Genomic DNA, 22,616 nt, shown 5'->3' on the forward strand with positions numbered 1-22,616 from the left:
CTCCCTTTCCCCACCTAGACTAGAATCATCTCCCTTTCCCCACCTAGACTAGAATCATCTCCCTTTCCCCACCTAGACTAGAATCATCTCCCTTTTCCCCACTTAGAGAATTTTTCCCTTTACCTACTTAGGATCTTTCTGCTTTTCCCCTTAGATAGCTTTCACAGGAAACTTTTTACAACTTGGTAATAAATTCTATAACCACTTATCTAAGTTTCTTCTCTTCCTGTGACTTCAGACTAGCAGGCTGAAAGTTAGAGCCCAGTGGGTCCTGCTGAGATAGAACAAAGGCTGCATTGCTTAATCCTCCACTGTTAGGCTACAGGTGTTAATCGCCTAAACCAGCACTCTTTTACTCTTAGAAAGAGCAAGAAAGTTTTTAGGACCTTTTAGAAGCTATCATCAGCATTTTAGTATAATTAGAGAGCTAGAAAGACCCAAAGACCCAAAGACCTTAAAAGCCATCACCAGAGTCCTACCCTGTGAATCCACTGCTATCCTGGCCCTGGCTGGGAGGCTCCCAGCATTTGCACATCTTTAAATCACCTGAATTAAATTAGCATTTGAGCATTCTCCCCCAAAATACATTTTCTTCAGAATAAAAATTGACGCAAATGTCACATTACATTCCAAGTTGATGTAAGCACTTTAAAGAAAAAAGAACTAGTTTCTCAAACTTCATAAACTAAAAACAAATTTCCCATTACTTCTCTTCCTTTGCAACATGAACCTAGAGTAAGAGCCTAGCAAGCCTAACCCTAGAGTAAGAGCCTAGCAAGCTGCCTCTCTGGTTTTGCCACATCTTAAGTTTATTTCATCATAGAGAAAATTCTCACTAAATCAGTAAATTTCTGACAAGGGTAGAAATTTGCAGGCTCTGTACCTTATGTTGATGCAAAACCGCTGACAGTCTTCTAAACAGATCTTCTGCTTTGCTGTAAATAGTCAGAAATCCACTTGCATTTCTATCAATCATGACAGAAAATATTGATTCATCTCCAGCCTCACCCACGCCCTTAAACTGATTGGGAATTCCGATGAACCTCTTCATTTCTCTGTAATATTTAGCCCGGATTTCTTCAAAAGGAGGCCTAAACTGTAACCTTCCCTGTCTGAAAAACAGGATGAGTGGCACTCTAAATCATCTTAAATTATATTACTTAGAATATAAATTATTAGAAAGGTTTAACTTGAAAGTGAAACTGGAATTTCCAAGCCTCTTACTTGTAGGTTAAGTCTACGTTGATCTCCGGCAGGTTCTCGTTGAGCGCCTCCAGCCCCATTTGGTACTGGTGCTCCAGCGCCTTATACAGCTGGTGGTTCCAGTGCTGGCGCCACGCACGCATGTCACTGGGTTGGAAGCCCTGAAATGTCATTTACCTTTTCAATCTAAAAACTGGTGCTAAACGACTTTTTTGCTCTTGATTTTCAAGCTATATAAAATAAAGCACATTTACCAGCTGAAGGCTTGTTCTAAGTATCTTAAAATATGCAACTCTAATTGCCATTTTTAGTAAGAGCTTATGAAACATTTGATATGAAAATCTCACAGCTAAAATATTACACAATAGGCTCTCCAAAATTAAAAAACTCAAGGCAATCTTTGGGGAAGGAAAAAAATCAACTAAGAAATGAGAATGGGTGCAAAGATTGGCATCATTTCTCACATCTTCTTAGTAAACAAGACAAAAGTGAAATACACATCAACAATAGTGTTAAGTATTCAAAACTAAAGTCTGACTTGGAAAATAAAACTAATGAAGCTACAGAAGGGGAAAACTGTGTGCAACTATTGTACACATAATGTCCTGTCTGCTCTACATATGACAGTGTCTGCATTATTCAGACACTGTCATAAAAAGTTTTGTACCATACACTGTGTAAGAAGAACTTACAGGGGGAGTTCATTACCAATAAATATGCCTAATAGCAAACAAATAGTAAAAAAATGTTCCTGTTCTAAACCTAAAAGCAATTTGCGAGAGTGTAGTCATTCTTGCAGATTTTAGCAAAGGCAGTTTGAGCTTTGTCACTAATAGGGTTCTCACCTTGTAAAATGTTGTTGGAGGACTTCCACTTAATGGCCTAAGAGCAAGAGGCGGCAAGACACATATGTAACAAGCTAGAATGTATTCAGGCCACAGGGTGGCGGTGTGCACCTTTAATCTCAGCACTCAGACACAGATAGTTGGATATCTGTGAGCTCTAGGGACAGCCTGGTCTACAGAGCAAGTTCCAGGAGAGCCAAGGTACACAAAAACCCTGTCTTAAAAAACCAAAAAGAAGGAAAAAAGAAAGAAGAAAATCCATTCAAACAGCTTAAGAAGCAATGGCTGTTTGTTATTAAACCAAATTGAGTTTTATTTCTTCAAAACACTTTTTTATTTGTGCAAAACAGATATTTGTTGTGGTAAATAGAAGTTATTTGTGTTTCATTGATTTTATATTTTTGTTTTCAACTTAATGTGTAAATGCTTTAGTTTTGTTATGAGAATTATAAAGAATATATAGCTATTAGTATAAATATAAGAAACATTAAAATGTGGTATGTATATGTGTGTGTATACATATATATGTATGTATATATAGTTAACTTTTCAGTGTTGTTAATTTTTCTTGTGAAAGTATACTCCATGTGTGAAATTTGAGAAACTATGAATCTAAAAAAATTTTTCTTCAGACTTGAAAAAAAAATTCAAGGCAAAAATAAGTTTTTATTTGAAGTTGACTTTGAGAATTCTTTTGTAGTTTTTCAATGTTCTCAAAAAGTACTACTCTTCATTTCCTAGTTCCTAAATAAATCATTGAATATTTTAAAAATAAGAAATTTAAACTAGATAGCTAAAAATAGTTGAATTTTGATATTGTTGTTTGTAAGCATTAAGACATCTATTCTAGTACTTTGGACTTTTTTTTCTTTTTTTCGAACTCTGAGAACTGGAAAATACATAAAACAACTAACTTAAATTAACTCAGAGGCTATCTTCATGAAAATGTGCCTCTAAGATGGCAAAGAATCCTAACAGTTATTTCAACCAGTAAACTTCAGTCTGAACTTAACTTTGCATTCTACAGAGGTTACAATCTCTTGTAAGTGAAGAGCCAACAATAAACTCGTAAGCACCAAGTCAGGAAAATTACAAACTAAACAGGGATGTAGGCCTCCATAAGGCACACGGATACTTACTTTTATGTAGTTTACACAAATTCACTGTGACTTACAGTATTTGTATGTGTGTCAGTCAGAGAACTATATATTCATTAGGAGTACCCAGAGGTATATACATGACTTTGCATGTACTTGTCAATGAATCATGCATCCAGATTCTCAAAAGACAGTCAGAAACCATGACCCACGCACCTGCGCTGCCACACTCGCTAAGCCAGTTCTCAGTTCCTGCAGTCCATCCTTCCAACGCTGCTGCTGCCGAAGCAGATCAATATTCATAAGAATGACGACCTGTTCAAATAATGTGCGATAGTCTCAGAGCCTGTTAACATGGAAGCTTTCCAGTGATGAAGCCACCTTAATCAAGGGACAAAGTACCGCTCACTTCATGCAACCTGTCATCCCCTGATGCACTGACAAGGGCAAAGCCTCACTTCAGTTCAGTTTCAGCCAACACTGTATGGAAATATAAAGCCCATGAAGGACTGGGAAGGAGGGAGGGAGGGAGGGAGACACACACACACACACACACACACACACGCACTCAAATACAAAATGCAGAGAGAAAAGCGGGGCTCTGTCCTGGGTAAAGATAGAGCCTCTGCTGGCCATGTTGTAAGCCTCAAATACTGCCAGTTTCCTGCTATTTACAACTGCACTCCAGCTAGGTTGGCTGTAAACACCAGAGGAAGTTAGGTAAAGAGGAAACATAAATTTTATTTTTGCAACTTCAAATCTCGAATTACGTCACAAGAAAAACTGTAATTACATACTAACACACTAATTATTTTCATTCAGTTCCATTCACAGTATGATAAATTCTATAAACAAAATTACCTTTTCACAAAATGTAGTGTGCCACTTTCTCAGTCTTCTATTCTCTGTGGCAAGTCGCTCAGCAGCATTCTGTAGTTTCTGGATGTAGCCTTCTAGTTCTTTAGGGTTGTCCCAAGTAATCTGTGACTTGCCTCCGCTCCCTGCCTTTGAATTCTACAGTATAATAAATAATAGTAATCAGATACAGTGCTTTTTCCAGAAAGGTTTAATTTTATGTTCAAAGCCCAATTATTCTTAACACTAATAGCTAAGAAAATTAAAGGTATACATTTCAAAAACTTTGCAGTCACAAAGTACCATGTAGTCTAAAACCTACCAGGAATTTTTTCCAATTTCCTACAAACATTTAAATAAACAAAAAAGCAAATTCGTGAGTTACAAAATGTGGAGATAGTTTAAGGAAAAACAACACTCAAGCCCTCAAGCGTTCTGTGTACCAGGATCTCCAGCTCAAAGAAAGACTACAGTAGCATGTGAGCTGTGCATGACACAGGAATATAGCTCATCAAACCCACTACCAAAGTAACGGGAAGCACTCTAATTACTTAAATCTATAGTGAGGACTTACTAAGAATGAAAGAACTCACTGGAGACAAAATGAAGTCACGTGTGCTCACACAGTGGCTATGAAACTGAAGGATAAGCACAACCTCTCTATTTGTGTCCTAAAGCATGAAGCTCTCACTTACTTTAATTATCTGTTCAAATGCTAAGGCAGACTGCAGCATCATTGGCCTCTGACTCTGAATCATCTGTTGATCAATGGAATTGTAAAAATGTGCCACCTACAAAATATAAGTCTAATTAGCAGCTAGTAATAATACATTGCACATTTGCATATTTCCTTTATTTTTATTCAAATAGTAATACTTTTTCTCAACCCTAAAAGTCAAACAGAAATAGTTTTTCATCTCCAGGTCAGAATTTATGAATCAATATGCCAAATCAACACATATATTTTGAGGTGCTACAATTTATCAAGTCATGTCCTAAGACTGGTTAAACAGACAATAAAATGTATTCCCTGGAATCAAGATCACCCCACCAGGATTAAAGGAACTCAGTTCTAAGAAGAGGCTTAGTGCTAAAAGACAGAATTCCCTTCTTCTGCACTTCTCAGAAAGCACTCAACTCCTCTGTAGTGCATAACATGGTTCACATCAGAAATGGGCTTCTCTTGATTTCAAGTTCCACATCAGCAAAAACCTTTACTTTCAAAATATACCTTCATTCCAACCATATCTTCCGACCTCTATCCCCTTCTTGAATCCATGACTAATCTCTTAGTAAGACCAGGGCAACAGTCTATGAACTAACTAGTCTCCCTGTTTCAAATCCTAGATTAAGATATTGGCTATGTGATCATACACATGATATTGGTTATGCTCCCCACACGTGTTCCCCATTACTTCACTGAATCAGCTGTTGCTCTTGCTCCTCAGGCCAGATTCCTCTATATACCCAGTGGATGAGCGGAGCCTGAAAGTTGTAATTCAATACCATCTCTGTCTTGTATTCATCAGGAAGCATATATAGCTTGCAGTTTCCTGACTGACAGCAAAAAAATTAGCACAATTCCTACTCAGAAGGCCCATCCTTACCATGACACATCTTACCAACCTTAGCACATAATTCTTTCCTGGACATCTTTCATGTTTACTCTTAAAGGAGGAACTTTAGAGTATGAAAGTTCCTCAAAAGGCTGAAAATAGACCTACCATATGACCCAGATATACCACTTCTGTGCATATACCCAGAGAACTGCATACCTTATACAAAGACACACCGTGTTCATTGCTGTTCTATTCACAAGAGCTAGAACTGCAACTGGTCTAGGTGTCCATCAACTAATGAATGATAATGAAAATGTGCTATATATATTCAATGGGATTCTATTCAGCTATAAAAAAAAAAAAAAAGTAGGAAAATAGATGGAACCAAAAAATATCATACCAAGTGAAAAACTTAGGTCCAGAAAGACAAACATGTTCTCTCTCATATACAGACCCTAGCTTCAAATTGTTAGACCTATGTGTTTAACTTGAGACTATGCAAAGAGGTCAGGAAAGCAGAAGGAAACTGAGGTGGAGGTAGGGCCTTATTGGCAGAGGTAGATAGTAGTATGTAGGTGGGGGGGAGGGGGGTACAGGGAGCTAAAGGTTTAAGTAGAAATATATGGTAGACAAATAAGAGAGAAAGATGTGGGGAAGGAAAAAATCAAAACTAAAGATGTATGAAAAATCCTTATGGAAGAGCTGGGATAATGGTTCAGTGGTTAAGAGCACGGGCTGTTATTTCAGAGGAGGACCTGGGTTTAAGCCCTAGCACCCAAGGCAAGCCCATCTGTAATTCTAGCTCTAGAGGATATAATGCCCTCTTCTGGCCTCTGCAGGTACCTGGTACAGATATACATGTAGGAAAAATACTCATATACAAAAAAGTCAAATAATTTTTTTAAATCCTTATGGAAACCCACTACTTTGTAAGCTAATAAAAATGATTTTTAAAGAAAAAAAAAAAAAAAAGAATTGGAACAATGGTACCCTGCATGACCTGACAATGTAGAAGATATGGTTATTATATGAAAACCTCAGTACCAAGTACGGTACACCTCCCTACAGGATATTGAACAGGGAGGTCCCAAAGGCCTCCAAGACAAGATAGGCTATTATGAACACTCCTGGTTGTCCACCTTAACTAGAAAATAGGATACACACATTTTGGTTGCAGTACACACAGAAATCAAAATAGAAATGGCCAAGAATCCTCTTCCCTAATGTCATTTCCATGGGTGATATACAGGCTAGAGGGGAAGAAATAACATTAAAGGTCTGTGCTGGCCGGGCCTGGTGGCGCAGGCCTTTAATCCCAGCACTCGGGAGGCAGAGGCAGGCGGATTTCTGAGTTCGAGGCCAGCCTGGTCTACNNAGTGAGTTCCAGGACAGCCAGGGCTATACAGAGAAACCCTGTCTCGAAAAACCAAAAAAAAAAAAAAAAAAAAAAAAGGTCTGTGCTGGTTTGAATGGAAATGGCCCCATAGGCTCATATGATTTGCATGCTTATTCCACAGCTGATGAACTAGTTGAAGGATTAGGAGATGTGTCCTTGTTAGAGTAGGTTTGGCTTTGTCAGAGGCCTGTGTAACTGGAGGCTCTGAAGCTTTAGAAAGCCCCAGCAGGCCCAGTCTCGGGCTCTGCCTGTTGCCTGTGGATCAGGATGTAAAGCTCTTAGCAACTGCTCCAGTGCTATGCTTGTCTGCTTCCTGCCATTTTGATTTCAGAATGAAAATTAATGTTAATGTTAAGCTTAAAAAATCCTATAGATTCAAACAGATTTCTAATTTAGTCATTTATCAAACTGTAAATTCACAAGTTGATAATCTCTTACAGTAGCATAAAAAAATTAAAAGCAAAAACTAAAGCCCTTAACATAGTCTAATTTAGCATAATAACCAAGAGCAAAAGTATCTTCAAAGGTGTCATTCATACTTGCTTAAGAATGATGGCTTGCTTGCAGAACTTCTGAGCAACATTTGCAACCTGCTGTATTTTTGCAGGAATGACAAAGCCTAGGGCAGAAAGCTGACGAACTTCTCGCAGAAGAATCACCAGGCGATCAGAATAATGCACTTTTAATGCCCCATCATTAGGGTCCAATTCCATTATTCGGCTGTTAGCCTCAATACTGAGAGAGAGAGAGGAAGGGGGGGATATCTTTGAAGCTACACTGTTGTTAAACTTTGGTGTAATGAAACTGATAAAAACACAGCATTTTGTTCAACTTTTCCACAAACCTAACAGTTGAAACAAACAAACTTTCTAATCCAGGCATTCTAACTCTGTTCCTCCTGCTTATTCTTCAAAAGAAAATTATATGTTTGTGTTGTTATCAATAATTTCTTGTGCAATCAAATTAGAGTTACTTGGTTTGAAAAAACATATAGAGCCTGCAGAGAACTTTTAAGACTTATTTAACTTTGGGCAGTAAGGGCTGGTTTTACACGCTGTAGAGGTTTGAAATCCTGTTACCATGCTCTTTGTGTGATGCTATGGATTCAGTATGCTAACTGCCTCAAGAACTTCTCCCTAAAAACTGAAGTTAACAAATTCTACTGTGCAGCAATCTTTTAAATTAAGCTGGGACAGTGTTAAAAAAAGGAAGTTCTTCCCATGTTTTCTTACCATCCAGACTTTGATAACAAACTGCAGTATTCAAAATACATCAATACATAAATGAGCACTTTATAAATCAGAAAAAATCCACCCTTGAAGTGTTAGCTAAGAATCAAGACTGACAAACAAGAAGGATCTGACTTGATCCTAATGGGACCCAGGATGTCTGTGGGCTGATTGCATCCTCCATAGTTTTAGTAAAGAATCAACAAATAAATCAAATTGTAAGAACAAAAACAATCACATGTTTAAATCCCTTACCCTGGGCTGGTAAGATGGCTCAGCGGTTAAGAGTACTGACTGCTCTTCCAAAGGTCCTGAGTTCAAATCCCAGCAACCACATGGTGGCTCACAACCATCCGTAACAAAAATCTGATGCCCTCTTCTGGAGTGTCTGAAGACAGCTAAAGTGTACTTACATATAATAAATAAATAAATAAATTTTTAAAAATAAATAAATAAATAAATCCCTTACCCTTTAAATTTGCCTTTTCTTGGGATAAGACTTTAATAATAAAACTGCTTTGGAGTTTTCAAATCAGTGTAGATTATAAAAAAACACTCATCATCATAAAGTAGACATTATTTTGATTTATTATAGTTTATATTATGTTCTTCCTTTCAAATCATTTTCAAAATTAAGAAAATTCACAAGAGGTAATCAAGAAAGCAAGGAGCAACTGCATTCTGCTTACTTACTATCACCTCCAATAACCTATTACAAAAGAAGATGTTCAATGACTTAAAAAGAAGATCCTGTATTCCTGTATGTACTCATGAGCATAACAACCACTACAATGGAAATTCTTTTGCCTTCTTCAAAAAAGTTTGCATATACCAGGACTTCAAAGGATATCTTCAGAGGGACTCTGATGATCACAAAGAGTAGAAAAGGTTTTATATCCCCCCCCCCCAAAAAAAAAAAGATGGGAGAAAGATTTTGTTGAGACGAGAAAATCAGGGTTGCAAAAGGTTCATCAGGCTCATTAGCGGACCTCAGCTCACTCACCACCTTATAGAGCAAACCACAACAGGATCTACATAACAAAGTAAACTAGGTTTCAAACCTAGCTAGCTACAGTTCTGGAAGATGGGGGCTATATAATCTCTTTTAGTTTTCACTCCATGTAGGAAGTAAAGAGTTAAACTGCACAAAATTATAGTCACTATACCCTAGAACCCCTGGGTTCCTCTAATCTTCCTCATGAGCCAGAACTGTAGTCAGGGAAATGCATTATCTATCCAACTTAAGAGTGCATTTGGATTGATTATACTTCTACTGAGAGTAGAGGAGGGGTATAGAACTTCATGTTATGAACAGTTTCTTTTTAATAAGACATTGTGGTTGCACACATAAGAATCTGAAACAACGCCCCCCCCCCTCCAACCAGGGCAACATAAGGATACTTTATCTGTTGAGGGGGAAAAGAGGGCTGAAGGTATAGCTCAGATGTAAAGTGCATGCACAAGGCAAGAGTTTGAGTCCCAGTAAGAGGAGACACAGCAAGTATCTAGAGATAATAATATACTGTAGAAAACTGACTGCGGGTATAAAGGAATGTGGATTGTTTTTTTCCTAGTCACACCCAATGAGTTGCTACTAAGACAATGGTAACTAACAAAATATTTAAAAAAATTTAGTAACACTTGCCAAAGGCTTACTTACAATTTGGAGTGTCATAAGAAAATACCTCTTTCTTAAAGGGTTCAAAAGTAATTGCAATTTAAAGTGCTTATGTATTCAATTGTTTAAAAAGGTAGAAGAAATATGAGACATTTTTCATAAAAAATCATGAGAGAAGGAATATCTAATTCTCAAAAAAGAATCTGCAAACCCAGGTCTAGACAGGTGACTAGAGGGGGCAGGCAAGCAACTCCAGTTGTATAGTTAAAAGTTTCCAACTTCAGAGACTTACAGTACACTCAGGACCAATGAGATAGATGGCCCTGCTCTTCTAGACAACCCAGGTTCAGTTCCCAACAACAAAGTCAAAGACCATAGTCTCCCCTAACTCTAGTGATCTGGAACTTGTCTTGCCTCTGAGGGCAATGGAGCATATATGGGACATTCCCACATAAACACATAAAATGATAAAAACAATCTTTAAAATATAAAGAGTAAAAATGTTTTACATGCAACAACTCATAAGCAAGCAGCAACATGCATGTAGAGAAGGGCTCCTTCCGTCTTCCCACATGGATTACTAACACGTGGCTTTGGGCTCACACTGCAGTGCTGGCACTTACCACAAACCTGACCTGGAGTCAGACAACCCTGACTGGACTTCTCTTGACCAGTCATCAAACTGTTCTTGTTCATAGAGCTTGAACTGGTCCAAGAGATCTTCAGCACTCCGATGAAAAGATCGAAATCCTGACAAGTCAGACAAAAGCGCTTCTGCTATCTTGATAGTATCGTCTACCTTTAAAAAGTCAAATGACAAAAATAAGCATTAATGATAGCTAGATTTCAGCTTTTAATATTAGGAGGTCCTTTCTCTGACTTGAGACTCAAAAAATATTTTTCTTTCATTTATAAACAAGAGAACAAAGCTTTTCCATAAGGAATAAGCATATCATCCTCTAATTGCCTTCTGAATCACACAACCTCAGAATAATAAATCCCAAGAGGACAGTCAAACAAGGTAGAATATAAAAAATTAAAGGAAGGGATGGCAAACCAAGCAAGAGCTGGACTTCACTCATATTCAGAGCATTACATTACTCCTAAACATATTTAGAATAATACTGGCCATTTGCAAAAAAAAGTTCTTAATGGTTCAAACAAAAAATAGACAGATTTGCATGTCAGGTAAGAAAAAAAAAAATGTGTCTTCCTCCATATCTGCCAATTCTGGTACTCTCGAGAAATGACTGATTGAAAATACAAGGCAAAATATTTCAGAATATAGTTCAAAGGTACAGCTTTGAGAAGTAGGTTTTATAATATCCCATGACCTTTAATGTTTATTATACAGGTCAATTCAAAACCTATACATATTAATAGTAGGTCCAACAGAGTCTGAGCTCAATTTTAATAACATTATCACAGACAATTACGTATAACAACCTTTTGCCTTTCCTTAAACTTTTGATGTGATTTTAGTGGCATAAAAATACTTGCGGTTAGACTTTCAAACCACTGTGACATCCCAAGTTTTTGTCTGAATCTAGTATCAAAGATACAGTCCTCACAGATGCTTTCAGAGGCTCTGAGCAACACATCGTGACAAACTCCTCTATAATGAAAATGAACAGAACCACAACCTTCTCCACACGTGTCCTTAGACTTCTTTACATTTCAAGGAAAATGAGATATTATGGCATGAAGGTAAACTGCATCCTACTTGATTAGGTATTTAAACACATGGTCCCCAGCTGAAGGCACTGTTTTTGGAAACTGTATTGTCCTTTTGACATGGAGCCTAACTGACAGTGTAAAATTATGGGGTAGGGATAAAGGCCACAACTTAGCAAGGTTTTGCCCCCAGTTCTCTGATTCCTGATCGGCCGAAGTATCATGTCATACGCTCCAGCCACCAAACACGGAGCTGCAAGCATCCAGACCGCTCATCATGAAAGTCACTGTGAGCCAAAGTAAATCTTTCTTCCCTAGAGTTGTTTCTCTAGCATCTGGTCACAACAATGAGAAATTAACTGTACTGCATGGAGGGAAAACAGTATTGTCACAAGAGCTTTAGGGTCCCTGTCATATACCTTAATTGTACGTTTTGAATGTTTACTGTTCAACTGTATTAAAACAAGTACCTTCAATTCCAACTGACGAACCCAAACAATATTATTCACAACTTCTGAAAGATTTTTGCCAGAAAGTGGTCCAGATGGATCACCAGGAATTCCTCGGCACCGATTCTCAAAGTCCAATCGAAAATCTGTATCATTCAAATCAAATCAAATAACACAGAAGCAGTATATTTCAAACCTTATTGGAAATGCTGTGGCTCTTGATCCTCACTGCACCACAAGAACCTCGGGGTGTATATGAGGATCACTGCTGTCCCCATGATACAAGTCAGAATCAATAGGAATGCAGGTTCAGGTGATTAACATACATTAACTGATGTGGGAAGAACCATGCTATAGGGGAAGGGGTTGCTGAACTGTGTAGGACAGAAAAGCAAGCTTATCACAAGCATGCATGCATCAGTTTCCTTCTGACTATGGAGATAACAGGAGCAGCTGCTTCAAATGCCTGCTCCTGACTAACTTGAACTATCAGTGACAGTAATTCTTTCCTTCCTTAATTTGCTTTAGTCAGGGTACTTTATCATAGCAAAAGGAAAAGAAACTAACACAACTCACTATGTAAGACATAAAAAAAAATAATAATAATCTGCTAATTTAAAACAAATCTAGGGCTGGGCGTGGTGGTGCACGCCTTTAATCCCAGCACTCGGGAGGCAGAGGCAGGCGGATTTCTGTGTTTGAGGCCAGCCTGGTCTACAGAGTGAGTTCCAGGACAGCCAGGGCTACACAGAGAAACCCTGTCTCGAAAAAACCAAAAATAAATAAATAAATAAATATATAAAACAAATCTAGGGGCTTGCAAGATGTTGAGAGTTAAAAGCACAAGCTGTTTTGGATTTTCAGCACCTACATGGCAGTTCTTAACTGCCTGCAACAGATCTGGGGGGTGTGACACCCTTTTCTGGCCTCTATGGCAACCAAAGATGCACACAGTGCACAAACATACATGCAGAGAAGACATGAACATAAATAATTTTAAAGAAATAAAAATAAATCTATCATTAATATCATAAATAAATCTGCCCTAAAGATGTTTTAACATAGTTTTTAATCCTAAACCATAGCATGAAAGAAATATGTATCTATAAAAACATTTCTCAAGAAAACACTGTTACCTCTGATTAACTTTACCTTTAGCTGAATCCCCAAGTCTTGCCAGTAAAGTCTCTCTCTCTAACATCAGTTCTTTGCTTATAGTGGGTCGCTTCACCAATTCTTTGTATTTTAGAAATGCTTGGAGAAGCTAACATAAGACAAAGTTCATGTTTATCTCAATTCAACCACATACATTAAAATAGCTTACAAAACAAAACAGTAAAATCTTTCAATATTTTACCTGCTGTGGACTATCTTGAATTTCTGAAATATAATTCTTTAATTTCCCTGCTATTTTCTGTTCTGCGGGTGCAATGATCTTTTCATACTGAGACACTGCAGCTTTCCATAAAGGCTAAACAAATTAATTATACTGTTAGACTGTAAAACTTTACAAAGTGACCTTTAAAAGTCAAGAACACAAAAGGAAATTAAAGACATAAACACAACCTCAGTATAAGGATTGTACTGCACGGGGTTCACACCAGTAAAAGGCTCAAATACTCGAGACAGGCATACAAGTCTCTCCTCACTGGCAGGTAAAAAATACAAGAGCTTCTCATGAATTGTTCGAATAGCCAAGACCTAAAATGTAATAGATTAAAACGTAAAATGTGTTAAGTTTAAATAACTCTGTAAGTTGGACTAAAATCTAAAGAGTTTATACACATTTCTTTACAGTAGCTTCTGAAAAATGAACAAAACTGAAAGTATCTTACTCTTTTATGTATGTTTGAAATATTCTATACCAAAAAATATTAATTGTGTTTCTCCTAAGAAAGGGGTGAAATTACCTCTGCAATCTCTCATTTTGCCTTTCCTGTGAAGCCAATTATGTAACTTTTATCAAAGTTCATAGCTGAAGTAAATGAGAAACTGAAACATTTCCACTGAGTACACCCTCAGAGAGTCAAGCTTTGAAGCAATGCCAAGAGCCAGGAGAAAGCCTAAGAGATCCCACACAGGGAAAACCGTGTCACGTCTTTTACGACAAAGAACAAAACAGAATTTCACAACTGATATGTTGAGCACTCACATACCTAAGAAAAATAGGAACTAGGACTTAGCACCACGATGCACTTCGCACTACACCAGAACATGCCAGGACTTGTCTCATATGACATTAATTCCTATGTTCACCCAAACAATAAATCATTTCTTTTACACATGTTCATCAATTGTAAAATGCCTTCACAGACCAGTGAAAACCCACTTCCACTTAAAGACAAAGAAGTAGACAATCATACTGGTACCTCCTCTAGGCGTTTGCCCAGTTTGTCAAGAGTTTCTGGGAAATATTTTTCACTTTTCCATGGATGAGGGACATAGCGCTGCCACACCTGACCTGTGAGGTGACTGCAGACTATCACCCATTGTTCACAAATTGAAATGCCAGCTTTAAGGTTTTCTTTCACGAGATAATAAGGATCTTCCCACAGTTTCAAGCTTCCCAGTTTTTTCTGAACAAACCTTCCAAATGAACCACCTAATAAAACATAAAGCAAGATTGTATGTAAATTTTTTTACAGAATGATAAAATGTACACTTAGGAAAAAATTAACATGCACATTAACCAGCACAAAATATGATCAACCCACCCTTAGATTCGATTATCAGTTAACTGTCTTTATAAATACATATGTGCATACAGACATTAGCTTGCATTCTTCTTCAGTCAACAAACTGCACCAAAACACATACTTCTTTGATGGCCACAGAGGCTACTTCATGGAAGAAGTAAACATAAACAATTTCAAATTGCTACCTGACTGGACTTATCACAAAAAGTGCTGTAATACACACCTGTCATGAGCTTATCTCATGTTCTAAGGGGAATCATGAAAAGAATATTTTCTGAATCAAATATATAAAACTGGGATGTTAACAGTGCATTTTTCAAAAATTTTTAGTTCATTTGAAAATATTGTAAAATGAACACATGAGGTGGGCTAGAGAAATGTCTTGGCAGTGCAGAATGCTCACTGCTCCATCAGAGGGCCTATGTTCAGATCCCAACACCCAAGTCAGGTGACTCACAAATGCCTGTAACTCCAGTACAAGGGATCAGAAACCCTCTTCTGGTCTCCATTGGTACCACATATGCACATAAACAAATCTTTAATTTTTTTTAACTAATTAACATATGCATAAGCACTAAAAATATAAATTTAGTTCTATCAGTGATCAAAGTATTTCACATCTATAAACTAAACCAACTATAAACAAGAATGTATGTAAATGGGGCTGGTGAGATGGCTCAGTTGGTAAGAGCACCCGATCGCTCTTCCGAAGGTCCAGAGTTCAAATCCCAGCAACCACATGGTGGCTCATAACCATCTGCAACAAGATCTGATGCCCTCTTCTGGAGTGTCTGAAGATAGCTACAGTGTAATTACATATAATAAATATATAAATCTTTAAAAAAAAAAAAAGAATGTATGTAGATAAATCTATATGGTTTATTAAGAATTACTTTAAGTAGCTAGCTAGTACTATATTACTAAGTATTTTAAGAAAGAACTTCAGGAAATCAAGGAAGGGAGGGAAGGAGGGAGGGAAGGAGGGAAGGAGGGAAGGAAGGAAGGAAGGAAGGAAGGAAGGAAGGAAGGAAGGAAGGAAGGAAGGAAGGAAGGGTATTTGCACAGTTCTCAGAGCTCACTCCTCCCCATACCTATGACATCCAGGAGATGCAGCATACGTGACTCAGGGTAATGATCATGCTCTGTCTGTCGCCACACATCATCTACAACATCCCGAGTTGTCTCTACCAAGTCAACAACTTCTAGTAAGGACAGACTGTCCAAGTTATAAAATTCCTGAAAGGAAAAGGCCTTCATGTTGAAGCAGTTATATCTGTGTGTTAAGTAACAATCAAAATGTTCCTAGAGTTGCTCAACTGCTGTAAATCTAATTTCCTCTCTCTTTTTCCGACCTGTTTTTGCAAATATCCTACATAAACATAAATATCACAAAAGTCTAAAAAATAATACTAAAAAGACTGTTCATTTATTCATGCCCTTAGCTGAGTTTTCTTTAAGTTGGGCTTATCTATTTCCCCAACAGAGGCTGCTTTAGCTCCATATACACACTACCCACTACAATTCACACGTCCTTTATTCAGTCATGTGTTGTGCTGTATAATGTGCTGACTAACAATAAGAGGAAACAAATTCATTATTCTGTGTTTTATCACTGTCATCAAAACAAGCTTTAATATACTTCAAACACACCATTACCATGATACCACTGGGACTGGCAAGAAGGTTCAGTGGTAAAGGAATCTGCCACACAAGGTTCCCGGACTGAGCTTGATCCCTAGGATCCATGCAAAGGTACAAGAAAGAACTGACTCCATGAGGTTGTCCTCATCTGACTCCATGCGTGCCACAGCACACTTGCCCATACACATATATACACATCATGCGTACACATACCACAATAGTAAACACTGAGATAATATTAAAAAATAAGGACGATCCTGTTGATGAAGTAATAGTGGAAACAAATAAAAAACTGGTTTGTTCTGAATAAAGTACAATCATACTGAAAGTTATAACTTACTAAATCCCTAAGCACATACAGCAAGAGATAATCAAACAGGCAGAAAGGAAGAAACCATATTATAAATTATTTTGAAATATTACTTTAAATCATTCCATCAAAAGAATATATTATCTCTATACAAATTATTCTGTTAGTGTACTGGGTTTCTGTGTATGTGGTAAATGAACGTATTGTGCATGTGTGTTTGTGTGTGTGTGAAAGTGAGCACTGGTTTGTGGTGTAAATGTGGAGGCCAAAGGTCAACATTGTGTAAATTTCTCTATCCTATTCCATCTTGTTTCTTTCAAAGAACTTCCAGCTCTCCATCAGACTAGATGGCTAGCTAGCAAGTCCCCCAACCCTCCTGTCCCCACACTAGCTCTAGAGTCATAGACACATGCAGATGCAAAGTCAAGAGCTTCACAGTTGCATAAGAAGCACTTTACCCAGGGGACACTGCCAACTCTTGGATTTTGTTTTTCTCCCAGTACTTTCAGAAAACTGTATTTGGTTTTGAAGAAAATGATATCCTAGAGATTGGAATTTACTGCTTTCATTTTTATATTTAAGTATTTTAAACATAAACCTTAAGTGAAATCTAGAATTTATTAAACTATGTATCTTGCTTGCAACTATCAAGTAGGTTTTAAAAAATACTGAACCCTGAGGCCTATTAACAAGAAGCGGAACATGCAAAACTATGCGAGTCACATACCCTTGCAATTGTTTCAAATAATTCCTTAAAGTAACTGGCTCTTTCTTTACTAATCTGTTTGCTTCCACGATGAGCTTGTTCTATCCAAAACTGGAACTCATCACTTGGTGTGAGAATACCTAAAAAAGGTAAGAAAAACAAATTCAGCTAATAATGTAGAGAGAAAGGGAGTAACCCTGCTTGGTTCATCTGCTGGGTTAGGTTTGGTCCAGAAGATGGACAGAAAAGGACCTTAGAATCCATATCAGCAGTAAATTCTCACTTAAGTCTGTTAGAAACACTAACTGCCCCTACTTTACAGTTCAGGTCCAATTTTCTGAGTCTGATGTTGGGTGATACCTACCTGCGGCTGTCAACCATTCTTAACAGGCTATCATTCAGTCTGAATTTGGTCCGACACAATGATCCCTAAATCTGACCCTAATACCATTTTGCTTGTAAATTACATCAAATGAAAGAATTATATGCCAGGCAGTGGTGGCTCACACCTTTAACCCCAGCACTTGGGAGGCAGAGGCAGGCGGATTTCTGAGTTTGAGGCCAGCCTGGTCTACAGAGTGAGTTCCAGGACAGCCAGGGCTACACAGAGAGAAACCCTGTCTCAAAAAAACAAAACAAAACACACACACACACACACACACACACAAAGAGATTTATAATCAATGACTGTTTTTAACTTAATTTGAAAGTATAAGCAAAAGAGTTTTATTGTTAACTTCTCTTTTAAATATCCCAATGAACTAGATAATTTTTGTGTGCTTAATCACATGCTGAGTACTATTCATTAGGGTTAAGTTTTAAAAAGCATCTACTTGATTGAGCAAAATGCAATTTGTGCTTCCAATATTTTTCAGTATTATTTGTATGTTATACATTCATTTAAGTCTTAAGTAGGAATTTATCTATCCTCACAATAAAATTATAAATAGTATCAAATAAAATACACATTTCCTATTATTTTCACATGAATTATAAGATACATAGTCTATTATCTTCACAGGGTACACAGCCAGCCATCTTCATTATTCCCATATTCTGTAGGAAGGCGGTAAGATCTGAGATGTCTGAACACATGTTCAAAGGTGAAGTCAAAGCCATGCTTTACCCACTGGTTTTCCTCCTTGTGTTGTAAACAATGCCCTTTCTGTGCTTTGCTGGGCACCACAGTTTTTCCATGCTTACACTTTAAACTGGTCTTAGAGCACAGTGCCAAGAATACGAGCACAGGACAGCTCGATGTTCTTCACAGAGAAAGTGCTGGTCAGGTGAGTCGGATTCAAGGCACCTTTTATAGGATAATCACTGTATTTTCAATTTCTATAAACTATCCAGTGCTAAAAAGAACATTTTCTTCTCCAAACCCATAAAATCTATTCATTCTTTAAAAAGTTATATTCATAGAAGATCCAAAAACACAGAAAAAAATCTGCAAAGAAATACAGCTATTTGCTAATGTGTTAGTGAAATGATCACTTTATACTTTGAGCTCACTAAAGATGGTGTCCTAGTTAAGACATGACTTCACTACTGCTGTAATGAAACACCATTACCAAAGAAACTTGGGGATGAAAGGGTTTCTTTGGTTCATTAAGACATCAGGATGGGAACTGGGACAGGGCAGGAGCTGAAGCAGAGGCCATGGAGGAGAGCTGCTTTACTGGCCTACTCCCCATGGCTGTTCAACCTGCTTCCTTAAAGAACCCAAGACCTCAGGGATGGCATCATCAATGATGGGCTGGGACCTTCCCCTCCCCCATCAGTTACTAATTAAAATGGCTTGCCTAAAGCCTAATCTTATGAAGACATTTTCTCAATTGAGGGTCCCTCCTCTCGAATTGATTACATTATAAAATTATTTTGAGAACCACAAATATGGTTCCAATTATAAAAGGTGCTTGTCACTAATGTTGACAACCTGAGTTTGATCCCAGGATTCCAAAAGCTAGAAGGAGAGACCTGACTCTTACAAACTGTCCTTTGACCTCTATAAGTGTTTAATGGCATGTGTGTGTGCACATATGCTCACTCACACACACACACACATACACACTGGGTTCTGGAAGTAAACCATCATCTACTGCCATATACCTCTAGTATCGTCTTCCTTAAGTTTCAGCTTGGGAAAGTTAGTATCCGATTTTCGTAGGACTATACCCAATCCAGCTTCTAGTTCACTCAAAAGATTCTGAAGTTTAGGATCAAAGTTTCTGCTCCATTCCTGGTCCTAAATAAAAGACAGACAAGAGCAGCCATTGGTCCAAGCACTGCCAGTCAAGCTCACTTTAAAACCAGTCTAGAAACTAAGTCTCTACTTCATTGAAAGTCTGCTTCAACTTTCATTTCAACAGTTAAAATTTTCTAAAAGTTATTTAGTACAGCTATTTAAGTTGATATAAGTTGAATTTCATAGCTTTATCCATTATTCAACAAAGCTTAAAGTAAAATTAGAAGTTTGACACTACCACCAACACCATAATTTTTTTCAATAAATGAACTAAAATGCATTAAAGAGTAAATACAATAATATGTATATCTGTTTCCTTATTGACCAAATACCCATATAAATCCACAAACATCGCACCCACCTTCAGCAACATGGGTGCAAACACCTGCCGTACTGCTTGGTAAAGGGAGCTGATAGGAGATTCCAGCAGAGAAGAAACAAGAATGTTGTCATGCAGATTGCCATCTGTAATTACTTCTGGTCGGAGCTTGAAAAACACCAGCACTTTGTCTTTTGTGTCATCAAAATCAATCTAAAGTGATAAACAAAAGATGTTATGTCTTCTTCATAAAACTTAGAATTTGAAAGAAAGAAATGTTATATTGACATGCTGTATCACTACCTGCTTGGACGAAAATAGTTAAAGGCAATATATTCAAACCATCCACTTCTGATGCTCAGTGACTGCCTGGTTAAAAACTAATTCCTGCTTAATATGTGATTATCATAAAGCTACACTAGTAAAATTTTGTGGGCATAAAACTCTATGTACTGCTGACATTCCCAGCTAACTTTTCTACTGAATCAGAAATGAGTAATACTACAGATGAAGACTGAATTCCCCTCATACATGTATACTGCCCCAAGGTGTGTATGTATGTATGTATGTATATACATATTTATATATATACATACATATTAACCTTGTCATCTTCAGGGGGGCATTTTAAATTTTTAAAAGGTGCCTTTAAATTTGCACATGTATTTAAAACTGCCAAAAATGTATGAGTCTATCTCCTAAGATATCTTTACTGTAGCCAAAATTGTTTGTAGAGTTTGAACATTAACTTAGTATTAGAAATGGTACATGAACTGGGTTTGCTGTGCATGGCTATTTTCTCAGCACTGTGGAGGATAAGACCAAAGGATGACATGGTCAATAGCAATCTGGACTAGGAAGCTAGACTGTATCAAACATAAATAAATAAATAACCAAAAAGTGAAATAAACTGACTTCACAGGAATGTACTAAATCAATACTAAAGATGTCAATTTATAGTAATCAATTTATTAGCCAAAAAGTATAACACTCAACAGATTTTTTTTTTCCTCTTTCCTTTTGCCAGAAAGCCAATAAATTAAAGGCTTATAAACGTTACTCTCCTTACAGACGTTTTATGGCGCTTTTATCCTAACTTTTAAAATAATTTGTCACAGGAAAGAGGCAGATACTTTACTGTAAAATTGTCATCTTTTACGAGGATGAAAATTATGTGAAATTCAAGGACTAGCGTTTGTCAAGTTTGAAAACATAAGTGCACTCAGTTATGTAAAATATTAGTTCACACTACACTGGTCAAGCTCCAGTTCAAAGGAAGCTGACAATACAGATGTCTTAAAGTAAACAGTTATGCAGTAAAATTGCTAAAGGCTCAAAATTGAAGGCCAGCCTGGAAGAACCAGACTGAAAAGAAAGAGCTGGGGTGACAACAGTTCGTTCCTATTTAGATGTGTGGACAGGGAAACTCCTACTATACGAAGGCAGGAACAACTTGAGCCCCAGGGCTCCTGGGCAAGGCTGGCCTAGCATGAGGACCTGGGACCTGCGGGAAGGGAGACGAGGCCCGACCTGGGCACGAGGGACAGGGGAGGCCGCGCCATTGCCTTACCGTGTTGGAAAAGGCCAGCCCAGCTTCGGACCGCTGCACCCGAAGTAGCATCTGGTTCCCGTCGTCCAAGAAGTTGTTCACCTCCGGGCAGTTGCTCAACGGAGGCTGATCCCAGAGCTCCGGTCTCAGCCCGAAGTAATTCTGGGTGGTCGTAAAAAGAAAGAGTTTGCGGACATCTCCGAGGCTTCCCGCCATGGCCGCGGAGACAGAAAGGGACCTGGCTTCACCACTACACTCTGCAGTTGCAACGCTCCGTCGCTATGGCGACCGCTTCACGCCTACTGAGCGAACACCGGAAGTAGGACGTCTGGGGCCTGCAAGGTAGGCTGAGGATTCCTGTACTCATCGATTGGATGTGCTGAGAGCGCCTTCTATCCCTGCATCTTCCCTTCTGATGCTGAGCTCTAGTGTTTCCACTTCTCGTGCAAACCACAATCAAGTATCAGGGTCGACATCTGTGAAATGGAGAGTTAGGAGTTTACAACAAAGTTGCAGTGAGCCTTTAAAGGAGAAAAAAAATCACCAGTTATCCAAGCACGATTGTCTATGACTGTAGCCAGAGTATCCAGGATGCCGAAGAGAAGAATCCTGGGAGTTGGAGGGCAGCCTTGGGTACATAAGGACACCCGGTCTCACAGTCAGTGGAGCTGGAGAGGCACATCAGCGACTAAGAGCGCTTTTTGGTCTTTTTAGTTCCTGGCATACACATGATGTCTAAGCTTTCCTATCCCCAGTTAGGGGAGGGGATGACGCTCCGCCCTCTTCTGAACTTTGCCCATACATACAAGCAGGCAAAACACACATACACATAAAATACATATAAAGTAAATAAAACAAGCAAGCAGACAACTTGTTAGAAAGTTCTGTATTTCTTTATTCTTTCAAGCTCTATTTGCTCTGTCCAGGGTAGCTTAACTTACCACCGTTGGGTTTGTCTTTGTTGGTTTTAGTAATTTTAGTAAAACTTTAAGTCATATGTTACCATTTGTCAGGTATTTCTAGGTTCTTGGCCTTTTATCCAAAGAAGATAAAATAAGGATGCCCAAAGAAAGATCCACAAAAGCAGCAAAGTAAGAGACTGATAACAAACATTATTCAGACTATCATTGGGCCACAATTCTGAGCACACACATAGATTGTTCTTTAGGGCTTCTTTGTCTGGGGTTTAATAGAAGGAGTTTGTTTATTAAGGTACATGTTTTGG

At 38.0% G+C, this 22,616-nt stretch overlaps 1 protein-coding gene across 4 annotated transcripts in view; it reads right to left on the reverse strand.

Moving 5' to 3' along the window:
- Positions 1–21,844, reverse strand: part of Dync2h1 (dynein cytoplasmic 2 heavy chain 1) — a 229,073-nt gene extending 207,229 nt beyond the window's left edge. For all 4 annotated transcript variants that reach the window (XM_021206255.2, XM_029543408.1, XM_021206253.2 and 1 more), the window contains exons 1-17: positions 21,413–21,844; positions 19,885–20,055; positions 19,388–19,523; positions 17,300–17,418; positions 15,713–15,857; positions 14,295–14,527; positions 13,492–13,626; positions 13,283–13,396; positions 13,078–13,189; positions 11,947–12,071; positions 10,426–10,601; positions 7,495–7,690; positions 4,696–4,791; positions 4,007–4,159; positions 3,362–3,460; positions 1,225–1,364; positions 884–1,112 (exon numbers count right to left, since the gene is read on the reverse strand). In XM_021206255.2, the coding sequence (XP_021061914.1) occupies positions 884–1,112; positions 1,225–1,364; positions 3,362–3,460; positions 4,007–4,159; positions 4,696–4,791; positions 7,495–7,690; positions 10,426–10,601; positions 11,947–12,071; positions 13,078–13,189; positions 13,283–13,396; positions 13,492–13,626; positions 14,295–14,527; positions 15,713–15,857; positions 17,300–17,418; positions 19,388–19,523; positions 19,885–20,055; positions 21,413–21,607 (2,574 nt within the window). In that variant the 5' untranslated portion in view covers positions 21,608–21,844. The remainder of the gene's footprint in view (positions 1–883; positions 1,113–1,224; positions 1,365–3,361; positions 3,461–4,006; positions 4,160–4,695; positions 4,792–7,494; positions 7,691–10,425; positions 10,602–11,946; positions 12,072–13,077; positions 13,190–13,282; positions 13,397–13,491; positions 13,627–14,294; positions 14,528–15,712; positions 15,858–17,299; positions 17,419–19,387; positions 19,524–19,884; positions 20,056–21,412) is intronic.
- Positions 21,845–22,616: the final 772 nt, after the last annotated feature.

This window comes from Mus pahari, chromosome 10 (genome assembly GCF_900095145.1).
Source record: "Mus pahari chromosome 10, PAHARI_EIJ_v1.1, whole genome shotgun sequence".
NCBI lineage: Eukaryota > Metazoa > Chordata > Mammalia > Rodentia > Muridae > Mus > Mus pahari.